At 37.6% G+C, this 17,110-nt stretch overlaps 2 protein-coding genes across 3 annotated transcripts; both read left to right on the top strand.

Moving 5' to 3' along the window:
* The first annotated feature begins 1,591 nt into the window (after positions 1-1,591).
* enkd1 (enkurin domain containing 1) lies at positions 1,592-6,982 on the top strand. 2 transcript variants are annotated; one of them, XM_050051322.1, is made up of 8 exons: positions 1,592-1,676; positions 2,277-2,367; positions 3,697-3,921; positions 4,048-4,220; positions 4,307-4,450; positions 4,770-4,912; positions 6,179-6,315; positions 6,421-6,982. In XM_050051322.1, exons 2-8 carry the CDS (start codon positions 2,283-2,285, stop codon positions 6,579-6,581), a joined length of 1,068 nt encoding a protein of 355 aa, XP_049907279.1. In that variant the 5' UTR covers positions 1,592-1,676; positions 2,277-2,282; the 3' UTR covers positions 6,582-6,982. The 2 variants fall into 2 exon arrangements, with proteins under 2 accessions (XP_049907279.1, XP_049907278.1); XM_050051321.1 differs by having other exon boundaries at positions 1,599-1,659.
* A 1,070-nt stretch (positions 6,983-8,052) lies between these two features.
* On the top strand, positions 8,053-16,745 carry polb (polymerase (DNA directed), beta). Its single transcript, XM_050051681.1, has 14 exons — positions 8,053-8,268; positions 8,593-8,650; positions 9,588-9,654; positions 10,938-11,012; positions 11,125-11,183; positions 11,395-11,444; positions 11,610-11,661; positions 12,197-12,251; positions 13,137-13,209; positions 13,302-13,372; positions 14,770-14,856; positions 14,993-15,066; positions 15,261-15,400; positions 15,537-16,745. The coding sequence occupies exons 1-14, from the start codon at positions 8,208-8,210 to the stop codon at positions 15,629-15,631; spliced, it is 1,017 nt and encodes a 338-aa protein (XP_049907638.1). The 5' UTR covers positions 8,053-8,207; the 3' UTR covers positions 15,632-16,745.
* The last annotated feature ends 365 nt before the right edge of the window (positions 16,746-17,110 follow it).

Genomic DNA, 17,110 nt, shown 5'->3' with positions numbered 1-17,110 from the left:
AAACTGAAATACATATCTGTCTGTACTGTAATCTGTTAGCCTATATTTTATATATTGTAGGCTTTAAAAAAACACTTGTCAAGACTAACTACCCTTGTGAGTCATATATTGGGCCAAAATATTATTATTAATTTTATTATCGCTTTATTATTATTGTTATTATTATTATTATTATTATTAGCAATCACTTTATGACTTGTCTCCAAACTAATACGTCACATACATAAATGACACTGCTTGCAAAGTAATTGGCAGTAAGGGACTGTTCTTTATTTATCAGAGGAGAGGGGTGGCCGTTTTTTTGTTTGTTTGTTTGTTTGTTTTTAGTATTTTGTACTTAAGCGTATTGCATTCACTTGACAAATAAAAAAAAGCCCTGTTTTTCTGAGTATTTTTTTCTGTTTTTCTGAGTAATTTATTTATTTTTCTGTTTTTTGGTGTAATTTTTTCTGTTTTTCGGAGTAATTTTTTCCCTGTTTGTCATGGTAATTTTTTTCTGTTTTTTGGGGTAATTTGTTTTCTGTTTTTCAGGGTATTTTTTTTTGTTTGTTTGTTTGTTTGTTTTTTCTGTTTTTCGTGGTAATTTTTTTTCCTGAACAAGGAGACGAGATACTTCAAAATCTCACAAGAAGCTCCCACCTGGACCTGCAAGTGACCCCTGCATCCATGGTGACTCCTGCTCATGGATGTATTTTGCATCCGTGCTTCTGCTCCTAGACAATTTCAACTACAGGATCAATAAGAGTAAGGCACGTAATTAGTTACACACAGGGTATGATAATCTAGCTATGTTTACGTCTGCATCCTTCTAGTGTAGGCCTATCGCTCAATGTAACAGTTTAGGTTAGTCACAGGTTGTAACAAGGTTAGCTGACAAACGTGTATGGGCATGATTTTACAACCTGTTACTAAAAGGTAAAATATAAAAATATGAAGATGAAATCCTGTAGTTGAATAAAGTCATGTTTTTTTCACCCTTGTCGTGCACGCTGGTCAGTAAGTGCAAATGGTTTTGTCTGAATTTTAGATGAGATGAATAATATAGTATTTTTGATTAAATATTACTATTTTAAGATCAGACAGGTTGTGTTATTTTTTCTGACAAAAACATTCCTCATACATGATGTGTCCAAGAATCATGGGAAATTTGAAAATCTAACAATATATTTTGTTTTTGCAGTTTCTGGCCATGATAAACTCTGTCATTTGGCATTTTTCAGGCCTTCCGAACCTGCAAGTTTGAAAATGTTTTCTTTAAAAATGTGCGGTAAGTCAAATACAAAATGCAATCATTTGAATTTGTATGCCCCTCTTCTAAACCAAAATAAAAAACATAAGTCACTCCCCTTTTTTTGCACCACCCCTTCCCCCCTCATAAGTAACAAACAGTCCCTTACACACTATTTGAAGGCGGTTTTGTGCGTGTCTTATTTCTGACAGACCACAAGCTGCTTGTCAGTTACGTTATTTGGATATATGTGGAGACATTTTGACAGGAGAGACTCTCGTTGGGGGCACACGTCTCTCTTCTGTCAGCTCTAGTTCTATGTGCGGCTGCCCCGTTGCCATGGTGACGAATACTGAAACAAGTGTTGATACCCCGGCGTCATCAGTCTGCGTAAACGAAATCCTCAACTGATAAACAAGACGGTGCTAAAGGTAAACACATTTACAAGGTAAATGGTAAATTACTACTTCATGCATCGTAGTGGTTGCAGTTGTTTGTTCGACGTGCAAATTGTGAATATTTTCGATAAATACATGTTTTGTTTTTGCGGAGGAATCAATCACGCCGAAGGAGCTGTGTTGATGAGCTACATTTAGAACGAGCTGGCTAATTAAGTAAACAATAGCTATTGTTAGGGAGCGTTAGGTAACGTTAGCAGGCAATATAACGCTGGATGAACGTGGATTTTCACAGATATGATCTCAATAACAACTGATTGATTTATTCATTCATTCATTCTATCCAAGTGTTACAGCAACACTGCAGCCACCACACACTGACTACATAGCAGGTCGAAACATAAACTACACTCCTGCATAGTGTTATTCATTCAGTCTGTGTGATTTGATTCATAACCCTCAAGGATTTTTGTTCCAAAGGTGCAGTTATTACACCACCTGCAGGCCAAAGTAAAGCACTGGTCATTGACTGCCTTTCTTTAAGTCCTTGTGAAAAAAAAAATGTATGTTTTTATTTGACCTGGATTGTATTTCTCTGCTGATATTGTAACTTTTTACTGTTTTCCTCTCATTTTTTGTGCAATTTACAGCTTCAGATGTGTGAGGGACCTTCATCAATATCTGGGCCAATCCCCCCAGATCCTTCTCTGTTTCCTCAGTACTACAGACGACCTGCTTCAGGTTAGATGTGGCCACAAACTATACTATCCACGCATCCATCCATCCATTTTCTAACCGCTTGTCCTCTTGAGGGTCGCGGGGGGGGCTGGAGCCTATCCCAGCTGACATTGGGCGAGAAGCAGGGTACACCCTGGAGAGGTCGCCAGACTATCGCAGGGCTGACACACAGAGACAGACAACCATTCACACTCACATTCACACACAATTTAGAGTCACCAATTAACCTGCATGTCTTTGGACTGTGGGAGGAAGCTGGAGTACCCGGAGAAAACCCACGCTGACACAGGGAGAACATGCAAACTCCACACAGAAGGGCTCCCGGAATCCAACCAGCAACCAGCAACCCTCTTGCTGTGAGGCAACAGTGCTAACCACGGTGGTAAATATATGTATATATATATATATATATATATAAATATAAATAAGCATAATTGGTTGGGGGAGAGTTACTGTCCCAAGCATGGGAGTTGAAGTATCTCAGGGTTTTGTTCAGGAGTGAGGGTAGAATGGAGTGTGAGATGGATCAGCTGCAGCATCTGCAGTGGTGCAGGCGCTGTGCCAGATCGTTGTGGTGAAGAGAGAGCTGAGCCAGAAGGCAAAGCTTTCGATTTACTGGTCCATCAACGTCCCAACCCTCACCTATGGTCATGAGCTTTGGGCAATGACTGAAAGAATGAGGTTGCGGATACAAGTGGCCGAAATAAGTTCCCTCAGAAGGGTGGCTGGGCTCAGCCTTAGAAATTGGGTGAGGAGCTCGGACATCCGGAGGGAGCTTGGAGTAGAGCTGCTACTCCTTTGCGTCGAAAGGGGTCAGTTGAGGTGGTTCAGGCATCTGATCAGGATGCCTCCTAGGCGCCTCCTGTTAGAGGTGTTTCGGGAACGTCCAACTAGTAGGAGGCCCCGGGGTAGACCCAGAACACGCTGGAGGGATTATATATCTCATCTGGCCTGGGAACGCCTTGGGATCCACCAGGAGGAGCTGGAAAGTGTTGCTGGGGAGAAGGACGTCTGGAATGCTTTGCTTGGCCTGCTGCCCCTGTGACCTGGCTTTGGATAAGCGGTTCAAAATGGATGGATATAAACAATAATAACACAGATGTCGTATTGTTTCATATCAAAAAAACATGAATTGCTTCATTGAAACCATTGTGATTTTTTTTTTTGGAGTCTTTTGACATTAGTGAGTGCTTTTCATAAAGGAGGCCACAGATCCATCACATGTATGAGACTGTTGTTTTCAACATTTTCTATTCATGTGTTTGAAATGATGGTTCTTTAGCAAAACATTAGCCTTAAGAGAGCTTGCTTAGTTTTTCTTTCTCTCTCCAGCACGTGGTCGTTTAGAGGGAAACCATGATGGAACGCTGGCCCTGCTGTCAGGGCCTCTTGCTCCAGATCCTGTGTTGTACCCTGGCTGCTACAGTGCTCGTACCCCAGCACGTCCTCCACGCGTCAGCCCTAATGCCGCACATATTCTGGAACGAGGACAGAGAGGGGTAGTAGGGGAACTACTCAAAACAGACAGTGTCTCTATCACTCCTGTTCCCAAACAGAGTAAGTGCAGTTGATTTTTAAGGTCTGCACATTTTTTGAAATGCAAAAAAAATATTATGTATCATTACGAGCACACCAACCCCATATAAAAAGTAAATGAGAACTTCTGCAATTCTTGACCCTCAGAACAGCGGGTACATGATTTTGGTAAGGAAAATGTGCGTCGGCTCAGGGAAATCCAGAAACGCTGTAAAGAGCAGGAGGCAGAAAGAGCGCAGTCTCGTCAGGTTCCAGTCAAAGCTCTTTGGACCTCCTCCAAATACCAGAACGTCCCATCCAAGGTGATGGTCCAGCTACAGGTAAGGAGCATGTCTGTGAAAATTTGAAGTTCTTGAGTTATGAAAACTTCTTCTGGATCACTTTTAATCCAGTCTCTTTCATGCAGGTTTCTACTCCAACTCCTAAACCACATTGTCAAAACTTTCTGAAGGCCCACTCTACTACCCCACCAAGATCACGCTCCAAAACCTCTCCTGTAGCTTTGCATCGCCCAGCCTCCTGCAGCTCCATACAGGACCAACACCTGCAAGTGAGAATTAGCAATAAGTGTTTACTTATTTACACACATTTACATGATCTGACAACAGGAAGAAGAGAATATTGATCTGGACAAGAGACAATTATTTTGCTCCAAAAGTATGTATCAAACCAATCTGGAAATCCATCGGTAAAAAAAATAAATAAATAAAATAAAACTTTTTTTTTTCTTCCTTTACCTCTGGAGGCACATCTGTCTTGAGAGATTAGTATCAAACAAATAACATGAATATCACTTAGGCTCACTTTGATGTGTGTCTGCAATATTTCCTTTTTGTTTTAACTCCATACATTGTTGTATGTGGATATAGTTACAGGTGCAAGGCCAGACAATAGACTTCATAAAACACAATGCCCGATCTGCAGGAAAAACTGTGCTGCGTCGGTCCCAGTCACTGACAAACCTTAGAGAGAAGCCCATCCCCAGTGCAGTCATTGGACAGGTGCCTCAGTAGTGAGTATTCTTATTCTTATCCTATATCCTTACCTCACTGTCAAATTTTCATATGAAATCAATGCCTCAATAACAGTTATTTTTACTACACTGGACACACTGGACATTCCTCTTTATACCATCAATATAGTGCGTGAATAAGCATCATGTGTGTTTATGAGTGTAGTCATAGAGCATTATAAATGCATTGTAATTCAAAGTGGTTTAGTGGGTTGTTTGGGAACTCAGACCTAACCAGTTTTTACCTTTACGTCATACATGCCACTGGAGTTTTAGTTGAATTTTCATTGATTGACGACTCTAAAGAGGAAATACAGCAAGTGTAGCTGAACAAAAAAAATTGGAAATGTTATGATGGACAAAATGGGATCTGTTTCTATGTAAGAATGTACCGTATCTCTGTGGACAAAAAAAACAAAAAACAAAAAAAAGGATAAGTGGAAACTAAACAGACAGAAATAAACATGAGTCATTAAAGTGTTTGAATTTATATAGATATATATATAGAAATGGAAGTTTGTTTAATACTGTCTGCCATCATTGTTACACAGCACAGTTTTAAAGTGTTCAAGCCTATCTCTGTGTTTAATTATTGTCTGTGGTTTTCTTAAAAACCGGCTACTTCTCATGATTAAAATTCTCAGTGTCATAACAGTAATTAACCTTGGTCTGTGTCTCAAAGTATGCCATGTTGAGTCCTTTAGTTCAGTGGTTCCCAACTGGTCTAGCCACAGGGTCCAGATTGCTCCTCAGTCATTAGTTCAAGGTCCACAAAGTTTCATTTTTTCAGCATCACACTTGCATTTGGGCATGTCCTCGAGCTAGTTTGCTCTCCACTGGTCCATTCAGAATGGACCATGACCCACCAGTTGTGAAAGCTGTTTAAAAAAGCTCGGTAACCCTGTTATACTGTATAAATATTTTGTGTGTAAAAGTTTTTTTTTTTTCTAAATATCTTACATTTAATGTTGTGACCCACTGACTCACACTTAAAACCAGACACAAAACATATCTTTTCATATTGGATTTCAGTGCTTCTTCTATTTTATATAAATATTTCTGGATTACATTTCTCCCCCCAGTAGCTTCCATGTAATGTGAGCCAGTGTCTCAAACTCAATACCAGATATTATACAACACAGGACACTCACCTCTTCATATTGGATTTAAATGCTTCTTGTATTTTGTATAAATATTTGGTAAAAACACATGGCCCTCAACAACAGATGGTTTTTGACTTTTTTGCCACCCTCTTGCTGCACCTAGTCTCGAGGAAAGGAAGGAGCGGTGGCAGAGAGAGGAAGAGGAGAGAAGGAGAAACGCACCTGATCCTACAGCCCCAGCTGGTCACACCTTGATGCCTGAGAGTGAGAGACAGGAGACGCTGAAGTCCCTCAAAGAAAGTATGTCTCTGCTGCTCCTTATATGAATGATGACAACATTTCCTCAAGATACAACATGAACAGTGGTTATTTGCTTCTCTAATTGTGCTAATTTTGTCTCCTCAGCCCATCGCTCCTTGGTGAGTGAGCTCCTGTCACTTCCTCTAAAAGCTGACAATCTGGGTGTTCGTTCACGCCGGGCCCATCTTGATTGTAAGCTTTCTGAAATTGAGGAGGCCATTAAAATATTCTCCAGGGACAAAGTTTATGTAAAAATAGATTCCTAACACATGAGGAGGACGAAGAGGAAGAGAGAGAAGGAAGATGGTCCTGTAAATCCACTGCTTCATTGAGATTCATTTTCATTTTGTAGTTGCATTATGTAACAACCCTGTAAAATACATGATCATTTTAATGTTAGTAAAGTGCTTTCTTTTGTAAATTAAAGATTCTATATTATGAACTGAGTGAATATTACATAAGGTCAATGAGTTACGAAATACATGCTAAAGAATGATATGCAGTTTCCTTTTGGAAGAAAAAAATAAGCAGATGCACTGTAAACCGAACAGTAAAAACTGTTAGCTCCGTAAATGTTGAGATGTGTTTTGTTTTTGTATGAAAGTGGCTGGTGATTTGTAAAAATGAATATTGTGATTTTTTTATTTTGTATGTATATTTTCAGATGCTTGGATATTAAAACATACAATGCATTAGTGTGTATATAGACAGTATCAATATACAGGGGAAAGTATGCAGATAGAACAATAACTAGAGACTAGTGTCTCAGCCTTTTGTTAGTTGAATCAGAGAGTAGTTTCACATATTGCTCACCATCCTTCAAGAAAACTTTTTTTTGTTGGTAAATTTTCATTTATGATTTTTTTTGCCAACATACTTATCAAGTTTCTTATATGTATTTTTTTTTAATACACTTTCTTGTTTGTTTTTTTTGTTTTTTTTAAGAAAACAAACACCACATTTTACCATAATAATATATAGAAAATAGATGATCAATGACAAAGGTCTTTCTAGAATTGCTTAGTGTGAGAACAATGCCAAAAAAGGTGTGAAATTGTTTATTTTTATTTTTGAGCAGATCCTGTTTATTTTTTATTCGCACAAAACTTTATTTGACAAAAAAAAAATCAGGTAAGGCACAAACAAGTAAACAACACATTACAGGAGCGCTAGTAAAAAGTCAGTAAAATAAAGTAGACAAAAAGTATCTAAAACATTTTTTAAAAGGGATGATAAAAACAATGCAATTAGAGACAAATAAATATGCTAAAAATGTATACTTAAAATGTAAGAATTATAATAATAGAAAAAATCTGCAAAGGTCTTACTAGAATTGTTTGGTGTGAACAATGCCCAAAAAGGTGTAAAACTATTTCTAAATATTCTTTATTACTATAAAACTCTGTTTGACCCTCCCCCCAAAAAAGTTAAGACACAAACAAGTACACAACACAGTAGAGGAGCGCTAGTAAAAAGTCAGTAAAATAAAGTACATAAAAAGTATATTAAGAGAAAAATAAGGGATGAAAACAAAAAAATAATGCAATGAGAGACAAATATTCGACATAGAAATTAAAGAAATAGAAATAAATGAATCAAATGAATATATATTTATTATTATTATTATTATTATTTTACTAAAATAAACAACTTGAAATAGGACAGGCATAACAAGTTTTTTTAAATCGACAAAAGCTACGTCATAACCTACGTATGTATGACGTATGACGCACGCCCAACCCCCTCTGCGTCCTTCGCTCATTGTTCAGCTTGTGCTAGCTAATGTGCTAGTCAGAGGATAGCCAATATTACGGAGAGGTTTAAACTGTTCATGCATGCATTAAAGACAGTTTGAGTTTAAAACAAATATTTGAGAGCTCGTCAAAGCAACCATGAGCAAGAGGAAAGCGCCGCAGGAATCCCTAAATGAGGGAATAACAGACTTTCTTGTCGGTACGTGGAGAGGACAGACGGTTGAGTCTAGCTAGCAGTAACGTTAGCTAACGTGAGACCGGGTTTCTCTTACTAGTATAAAATAACTGTATAAGTAGTTATGTATTTCTAAACAAAATATGCTAAATGGTGCTGTTTGTTTCTCAAGTTGACACTTGGTATGCTGGGAAATTAAATCAGAGTTTCTCTGCTTTGACGCTGACAGACAGTGTTGCCATTTAAATGCCTCCTGCCTTCAGCTGAGTTGGCAGCTCCTAATATAGTCATAGACTGCAGAGGTGAAAGGGAAATGTTAAGACATTGATGCCTTACTTTTGTTTCCAGAGTTGGCCAATTACGAGAAAAACGTCAACAGGGCAATACACAAGTACAATGCTTACAGGTAAGCTGAGCTTTGTGTAAGGATGAGGGTTTCACTATTGTCCATGCTAAGATGTATGATAACAAATGAGGTATACACATCAATCTCTGTTACAAATAGCATAATCTCAATTACCAGTTTTAAAGCTATGAAGCCATGAAGTCCAACGATCCCTTTTTATTGATGATTATTTAGGCTTTTTTAAACATTTAGTCTACTCTTACTGATATAAATTGGGGTGGACAAAGCTCTTCTCTGTATAATGGAACACAGTTCAAGAGCAAAACAAACTACAGCCTTCATAATGACCATAAATCTGAACAATAACATCTCTGTAAAATAGTCTAAACAAAAACTGACAAAACCTTAATAGAGGTAGGGTTAATCGCAATGTTTAAGACTGCATCCCTTTCAGTTAGGGGTGCCAAATAAATTGGCAACTGAGTGAATAAAACATTATAATACATGTAAGAGAAGACAAGACAAGATAAGATAAAACTTTATTGATCCCACACCAGGGAAATTCACATGTTGCAGTAGCTCAAGTAGCACGGATAGAAAAGCAAGCTGAATAGCAAAAGAATACTTAAAAGTAAAGTTATATATATATATATATATATATATATATATATATATATATGTATATGTATATATGTGTGTGTATTATATATATATATATGTATATGTATATATGTGTGTGTATTGTAATTACAAAAATATAAAATATAAAGTACCAAATTCAGACACAATATATGAATAATGAATCATATGGAGAGGTGGGGAGGGTTTATTAGTAATGTGGTAAAAATCTGTTTATATAATTTTAACAGTAAAGGATTTGTTGAGGCATCCATAAGAAGCTTTTGAACACTGCATTATTTTTCGACTTTTATGTCTTTTACATCACATTTACACATAATATATCTTTTACAAATATTTTTTCTTATTCCCCATCTAGGAAAGCAGCATCTACCATTGCCAAGTACCCTAACAAAATCAAAAGTGGCGAAGAGGCCAAGAAATTGGTATGTGTGCTCAGTGGTGTTGAGGTCTTTCTTGAAAATCACACACACACTGGTCAGTTTTTGACACGGATTAATGTGATAGTTTGACCTGGTGACAATGATCCAGACGCATATTGGAATTTTGTGTAGCAACTACAAACTGAGATACGCCAATGCAGTCTTCAGCCCTCCAATAAAGTGTACCTTTTTCAAGGGTTCGAAATTATCTTTTCTTGTCCAGATTTTGAGATCTAGATTTTGGGATTTGAAATCTACCAGCCACTCAATAGATTACCACTGTTGTTTTTTTTGGCTGGTGAGTGAAGAAAAGCAGCCAATTGCATATTTTAAAAAGATGCAATATATTGATATTATATTGATATCATGGTATGAGACTAGATACTGTCTGATTTTGGATATTGTAATATCGTACATGTTGTCTTTTCCTGGTTTCAAGGCTTCATTATAGTAAAGTGATGCAATTGTCTAAATTTACCAGACTGTTCTAGCTGTTCTGTTATTTGCCTTTACCCACTTAGTTGTTATATCCACATTACTGATTATTTTCAGAAATCTCATTGTGTAAATATTTTGAGAAAGCACCAATGGTCACTGCTACAATATCATCGTAATATCGATGTCAAGGTATTTGGTAAAAAATATTGTGATATTTGATTTTCTCCACATCACCCAGCCCTAACTTTTTAAAGAGAAAAAAAGATGGTGCTGATAATCTACTCAGTATTGTTCAGTATGTTTTACAGTATTTAAAGGTTTGATATTGTATGTGTATCACGTTTCTTTTGTGCTTATGCTGCACATCAAACATGCTTTATGAAGAAATTCTCTTTTGCGTTTTTATACATGTCCAAAAGAAGATTGGTGTAACTGATCATGACTTTCATCATAGATAGAAGAATTGTTTGATTTCCCAACATAACAGGAATAATTCATATTTCATTGTCCAACTATTTTTTAGATATTTCTCATGGTGAATTTATTAGATCCCGACATCTTGGAGTTATATTTTAACCTCTGTCTCTGTATTGAACTTGACTGAAACAGCTGACTTGACCTTAACTGCTGTGACTGTTTATCTCAATGTTATGGTGCCTGGAAACTGGAAATGACAACATCATTATTTGTCTTCCCTACCAATAATGTGCTCATGTTGTTGTGGTTGTGTGCTATGTGATGCCCTCTGCTGTAGCCTTTGTTTGTCAACAGCACTTCTCTGCACATCTTACATAACTGCCTCAGATCGCACTATTCAGCACCCTCATGTTGTTGTCACATCTCAACAGGATGGTGTCGGAGCTAAAATAGCAGAAAAGATTGATGAGTTCCTACAGACAGGCAAACTACGGAAACTGGAAAAGGTGAGTCTGAGGGCGTGGTAATGCATGATCCATGGCACACTGTATAAACATGTGTATAATTATAGTGCAATCATTAGACAGACTGATGTGCTACTTTTATTTTTTCCTCTAGATCCGTAATGATGACACCAGCTCTTCAATCAATTTCCTCACCAGAGTTACTGGGATTGGGTATGTCGTTAAGAGTCATCAGTCTAAATTAAAGTCCTATTAAATGTTTTATATAGACATGCACAGTGACATGCACCATGACTAATTAAAATGCACTGGGTGACCAGTTTAGTGGCCACTCCAGAGTGACACAACAGAGATTTGTCTGTTCATGTAGTTTTATTGTATGTGCTTCATGTGACCAACTTCATGTCTTGTGTGTTGACTTCAGCCCTGCTGCGGCCAGGAAGTTTTTTGAAGAAGGGGTGAAGACATTAGAAGGTTTGTCCAGCAGTTGATTAATACTAGATTTGTTCAAAACTTGTTTAATCTTATTCTTGATCTTTATAACTTCAGACTTTTTTGACATGCACTCTATTGCATGTTTAATAAATGTTTTAACTTTAGTGTGATTGTAAATGAGCAATGTTATTTGCTTATTTTTAGATTTGAAAAAGATTGAGCACAAGCTAAATCATCATCAACAGATTGGACTCAAGTAAGTATAGCTGAATGTTTTTTTACTAAAACCAAAATAACCTTAACTCTCAAAGCTCCAGTGTTTAAGATTTAGAAGGTTTTGTGGCATCTAGCATCAAGGATTGCAGATGCCACAAAAGGGTGGCAGGTTAGAATTCCCTCAGTATTCATTGTCCAGGAGAGGTTTATTGGAAGCCGAATTATCCATGGAGGTCCATCCCTCTTTAAAACAAAACAGACCCAGTGATTTAAACTGGTAAAGACACTGAGTAAAGCAGTTATTCCGGCACTGCTCATTGCAGAGGGGCTGCTAACTACAGTGATAGTCACAAAAAGGCAGAAACACGAATGGCCCTATCTAGAGCCAGTGTTTGGTTTGTTTGTTCTGGGCTACTGTAGAAGCATTGCTGTGCAACATGGAAATCTCCATAGATGACGACCTTATGTTGATGTAAATGATGAATGTACATCCCCCTAAATCCTACACACTGGACCTTTAAAATCGCTCTGCTGATACATGAGCTGTGTTCAATGGATTACTTTGTTTCCTTCAGGTATTTTGAGGAATTCGAGAAAAGGATTCCACGTGCTGAAATGGAAAAGATGGAGGTGATTTTTTTTCTCCCTCATTTTTTTTATTTCAGAAGAGAGTACAATTACCAGCAATCACCAATGGATGAACATACAAACAACACACTGAACATTGTCATGTCCCCCATCCCTTCCTTACACCTCCATATTCCCAAGTAAGCAAACAAACAAATGACCTAACAACAACAGACAAAACGTATACAAAGCAGTGACCATGTTGTAAGTAATAATATCATTATATGTCCTTAATTCATGGTGCATAAATATCCATAAAGGCTCACAGCCAGAAATTGTCCAAATCCGTTATTGATCACCTCTGTAAGTCTTCCAAACAAGAAAATAATGCAAACCAAAGGTCTTGAAAAATATTACCACAGTAATGTTTTTCTTGAGTCAGTCCCGTAAAAATGTGATTATTTGATCCAGTAATAGCTTAAAAGTAGGAAGAGATTAATTTTTTCAAAGGAAAAGTACACGTCTTAGTAAAATTTGTTGAAGTAATAAACACTCTGCTTTTTAAAAAAAATCAAATTGAACATCAGGCATATGATTTAATAACTAGAAACAGGGATGTAAATAAGAATGTATTTCTGAAACTGATTTGGTGAAGGAATAGATCGAATTCCAGACACTTCTCAGCAGTTTGAATTGCCAAAACAGACGCATAAATGTTCAACTTAAGTTCTGCATGTAGAACAGTTATCTGAGTTATCTTTGGAAATTTTATGCTTCTTTGTAGGACTAAGATCAAATTATAGATGAACTTGACATTTTTAAATGTAAATGAGAAATGTAGTGTTTTACAAATGTTTATCCAGCTGATGAAGTATTTAAGGTTCTGTGTTATCCTCAAATTAGTTTCATTGAGAGTTGTCTTACACTGTATGTGTGTGTTTTGTTTAGACTCTTATTCTGGGAGAGTTAGAGCAGATCGACCCAGAATACATCGGAACAATCTGTGGCAGCTACAGGAGAGGTAAAACTTTCTCTACAAGCTGATGTGCAGTTAATGATCGGAGTTCAAACTCTGGTTATCATAATACTGAATTACATGTTCATAATTTCCAGGTGCAGCATCGAGTGGTGATATTGATATTTTGCTAACCCACCCAGACTATACCTCTCTGACTCCGAAGCAGGTGAGACTCTTCTCTACTGTTGCTCATTTCTGCTGTTGTAAATAGATAAACCATAATGTTGCTGTTGGTTTCAGTTTGCTTTTTAATCTGGGAAAACTAGATGGTTGCTCTGTATAATCAAACGTAGATCAAAACTTTATGGCAGATGTTCATGGGAAGACAGGAAACAACAGGATATACAGGAAGGGAGACACTTCAAAAACATCAATGAGGAAGGAAATATTAAAAAAAAGCTTTATTCTAGTGACTAAATAATTAAAGCTGGGGTAGGCAGATATCTAGAAGAGGCAAAAGAAACAAAAAAACAAATTTGAAAGTATACCCTCCTCCTGCAGTTTGCCTTTCCCCCTCCTCTCCATCCCAAGTCCCTCCCACCAGATGACCACAGGCATATGCACATGCTTCATTCAGACCCAGTGTTTCCCATGCACTGATTTTTTTAATCTTATTTCATTGCAGAGTTGCACACAGTGCTTTCACTCAGCCCCTCATTGCCCTGCCCTTTCTCTCTGTTTATCAGACCACAAATGGGACAAGAATTAGCAAGCTAACATTAGCCATCCCTTTGGTTGATGGCTGTAGTGGCTCAAATTTGGCCAGCGCTGGGTGTCACAGTAGCCAGGTCTGACCTTTGCTGATCTGGCAGGGAGTCAGGGCTGTCTGGTCCCCAGGAGCTGGGGTTTTCTCTAGCTGTATCCATGTAGCTGTGGCCGCTGACGGGTGGTTTGGCTGTAGCTCTCCTCCTAGCGAGGTGGTCTTTAGTAGCAGGGAGTGAAGTGGATGACGCACTGTGATATTAGGCTCTAGCTACCCTCCTCTGTATTGCTCCCAGTTCAGTGCCTGTCACACTAATGTTAGCTAGGCCTACATAAACGTGAACATGAAGCCTCAGCTGTAAGCTTTTGGCTGTGGGTAGCAGAAGGCTAAACTATTAGCAACATTTTCTCTCCATCTCTGAAATGCTTTGCGGATATTGGCGTGTTTTGTCTTGTTTATTGTCAGGCTCTCTTTTAGACTTTCTTTTTGAAAAGTCCCTCTTAGTTTTTGGGTTGCTTTGCGGTGTAGGCAGCTGTTGTCAGTGCTGGAAGAGCAACTTTGAATCAGGATTTCATGGAAGAGATGTGCGCACACATCTGCATTAAAAGTACAGTCAGTAGGAAATCTGAAATGACCTGTGATTGGCCATAGAGGAGGTGCAGATGTCTAGTGTTCTCTCAGTCCACTTGAATTACAATATGCTCAAGTTTATTATGGGATTTTGCCAAAATAAGCATCCTACTTGAGCTTTGAAAGAGCTTACATGTTCCCACCCCTGTAGGTTTTCATAAGGGCCTTGAAAACCTTGATTTTTTTTATCTTTTTACAATTAACATTGGTCCATTTATCTTCTTTTCCAGCCCAAGCTCCTCCATGCCGTCGTTGACCATTTGGAGTCCATGGGGTTTGTGACCGACACCCTGTCCAAAGGAGACACCAAGTTCATGGTGAGGCCTGTGCTTATTTTCACCCATGTGCTCAGCTGTGTGTGTTTTGATGTTGTGGTTAGTAACGCAGTGAGTACAGTTACTATACCCAACCCACGAAGTCCATGGTCACGATGTGCTGGATCTTGTTTTCCAGGGAGTCTGCCAGCTGCAGCAGAGCGATGAAGATGAAGATGAGGAAGAATACCTTCACAGGCGCATTGATATTAGGTGCCCTACTTTATATTGTGCAAATATATGAACTTCCAATCAAGACATTTCCTCTACCTACTACAATATAGGCCCAGTTATATACAATTAAATTTGCAGCAAACACAGTAAAGAGGCAACCTTCTGAATTTGTTTATACCTCTACTCAGCCGTCTCTTTCTGCTCCGTAACTTTCTTTTCTCTATTTACCCAAGGTTAATTCCTAAAGACCAGTACTACTGTGGAGTTCTGTATTTCACTGGAAGTGATATCTTCAATAAAAACATGAGAACACACGCCCTGGAGAAGGGCTTCACTCTTAATGAGTACACCATACGACCACTTGGGGTCACTGGTGAGTCTCAGTCAAATGTCACATATGACCTCGGTGAACTCTGTTCCAGCCTCAGTGTGTCTTTTGGCAACAGTCAGTCAGTGATTCATGCTTTAAGCTTTTAATATCAGCTGTTTTCCTGTGTGGTCTGTTGTAGGTGTGGCAGGAGAGCCTCTGTTGGTGGATAGTGAGAGAGACATCTTTGAATACATCCACTACAAATACAGAGAGCCAAAGGACCGCAGCGAGTGAAGCAAAGGACAGCTCACAGTTACATGTGTTACAGCACTCCTGCAAACGAAAACAGAAACATGTTTACAAACGTGTGTACAATTCATCTATGTTATCAAAAAGAAAACAACTGTGAAGTCATTTGATTGTTTGTTTTGAACTTTTATATCTATCTTAAATTGAAACCATCAACATTTTAATCTAAAACAAGAAAGTTTACGTGGTTTTTAACTTGGTTTAAGTATCCATGGTGTATCTATGTGACAGCCTTTGGGCTCCATTGTAACCATTTTTTAAAATCATGCTCTCAACAGTAATTTATATCTGACCACACTTGTATATTTAAGTTTTAATATGCCAAAAATTGATTATACCATAACCTCAGAAGAAATCTAAATGTGTACTGGCTTCTGTTGTTCATCCATTATGAACAGTGAGGCAAACTATCATCAGGACATTTTGCCTTTACAGGAGTGCCCTTTAGTACTTTGGCTGAGCTGTTTTAATGTATAGTCACACAGTCAAAAAACAGAGTGGTATTTCTGCTACTTTATGTTAGTAGTTTAAAAAAGATCTCATTCATCTTGAACATTTAAAAGTGTGCTTTAAATCTGTGGTATTTCTCTTCCGGTTTGGGCAAACAAGTGAAACAATGCAATGATGCAAAGGCTATTTTTTTGGTAATGGGCTCAGTTTTTGGTAATGGACACTAATTTGGGAGAAAAGGATCATACATTTTTGGGGACAAAGGGAATAAACATTTTCATTTTAGCGATTGATGTATGAAAATGACTGTTACACTGGTAGACTGTGGTTGTGTGAAAATGATTATATGTGTGGTAGGTCAGGAAATTATTGCATCTTGAGTGTGTTTTAGAGTGGCATTTTTAAAGCTAAAGATAAAAGTTATGAATGTTGACCAGGTTACTGAAATACTGCCACAGTGTACCGTGGTGATAGAGATTTTAATCTGTAACACAAAACTTGAACATAAAGATCAGGACTTTGATTCAGTTTTGTGTGTGAATGATTGAAAACATTTCTGAAAATGTTAAAGAAAAGAAAAAAAAACGGTGGGTTTGTAAATGGTCAACTGTTAAGTATGTATGAGTGAAATAAATGCATAAAAAATATATTTTTACTTTGTTTTTAGAATCTTATGTAGTATTTGTAAGACAGTATTTTGGATGTGTATGAAAATAATTCTAACATGTTTTTCTTACTATCACAAGAACCTCAATGATGTGATAAAAAATTAGATATATAATGCTGAGTAAATAGGATGCGGACCATATTTTCAACAAACTAATCGTGTTGTTTGTTGTAAGTGGTGGATGTTATAGTAAACTAGAGCTTCACATTTGGCCTGAAAACTTGGCATATTTGAAAGGGGACAAGTCATTTCAGAGTTTAACAGTGTCAATATTAAATCAGTGTATATTTAATTCTGGTTACAACAAAGCTGTAAAAAATAGTAGTTTTCTTCCCGAACGCTAACAC

Source organism: Epinephelus moara, chromosome 8 (genome assembly GCF_006386435.1).
Source record: "Epinephelus moara isolate mb chromosome 8, YSFRI_EMoa_1.0, whole genome shotgun sequence".
Lineage (NCBI taxonomy): Eukaryota > Metazoa > Chordata > Actinopteri > Perciformes > Serranidae > Epinephelus > Epinephelus moara.
The sequence above is the reverse complement of the archived record's forward strand: the minus strand, read 5'-3'. Positions and strand labels throughout refer to the sequence as shown.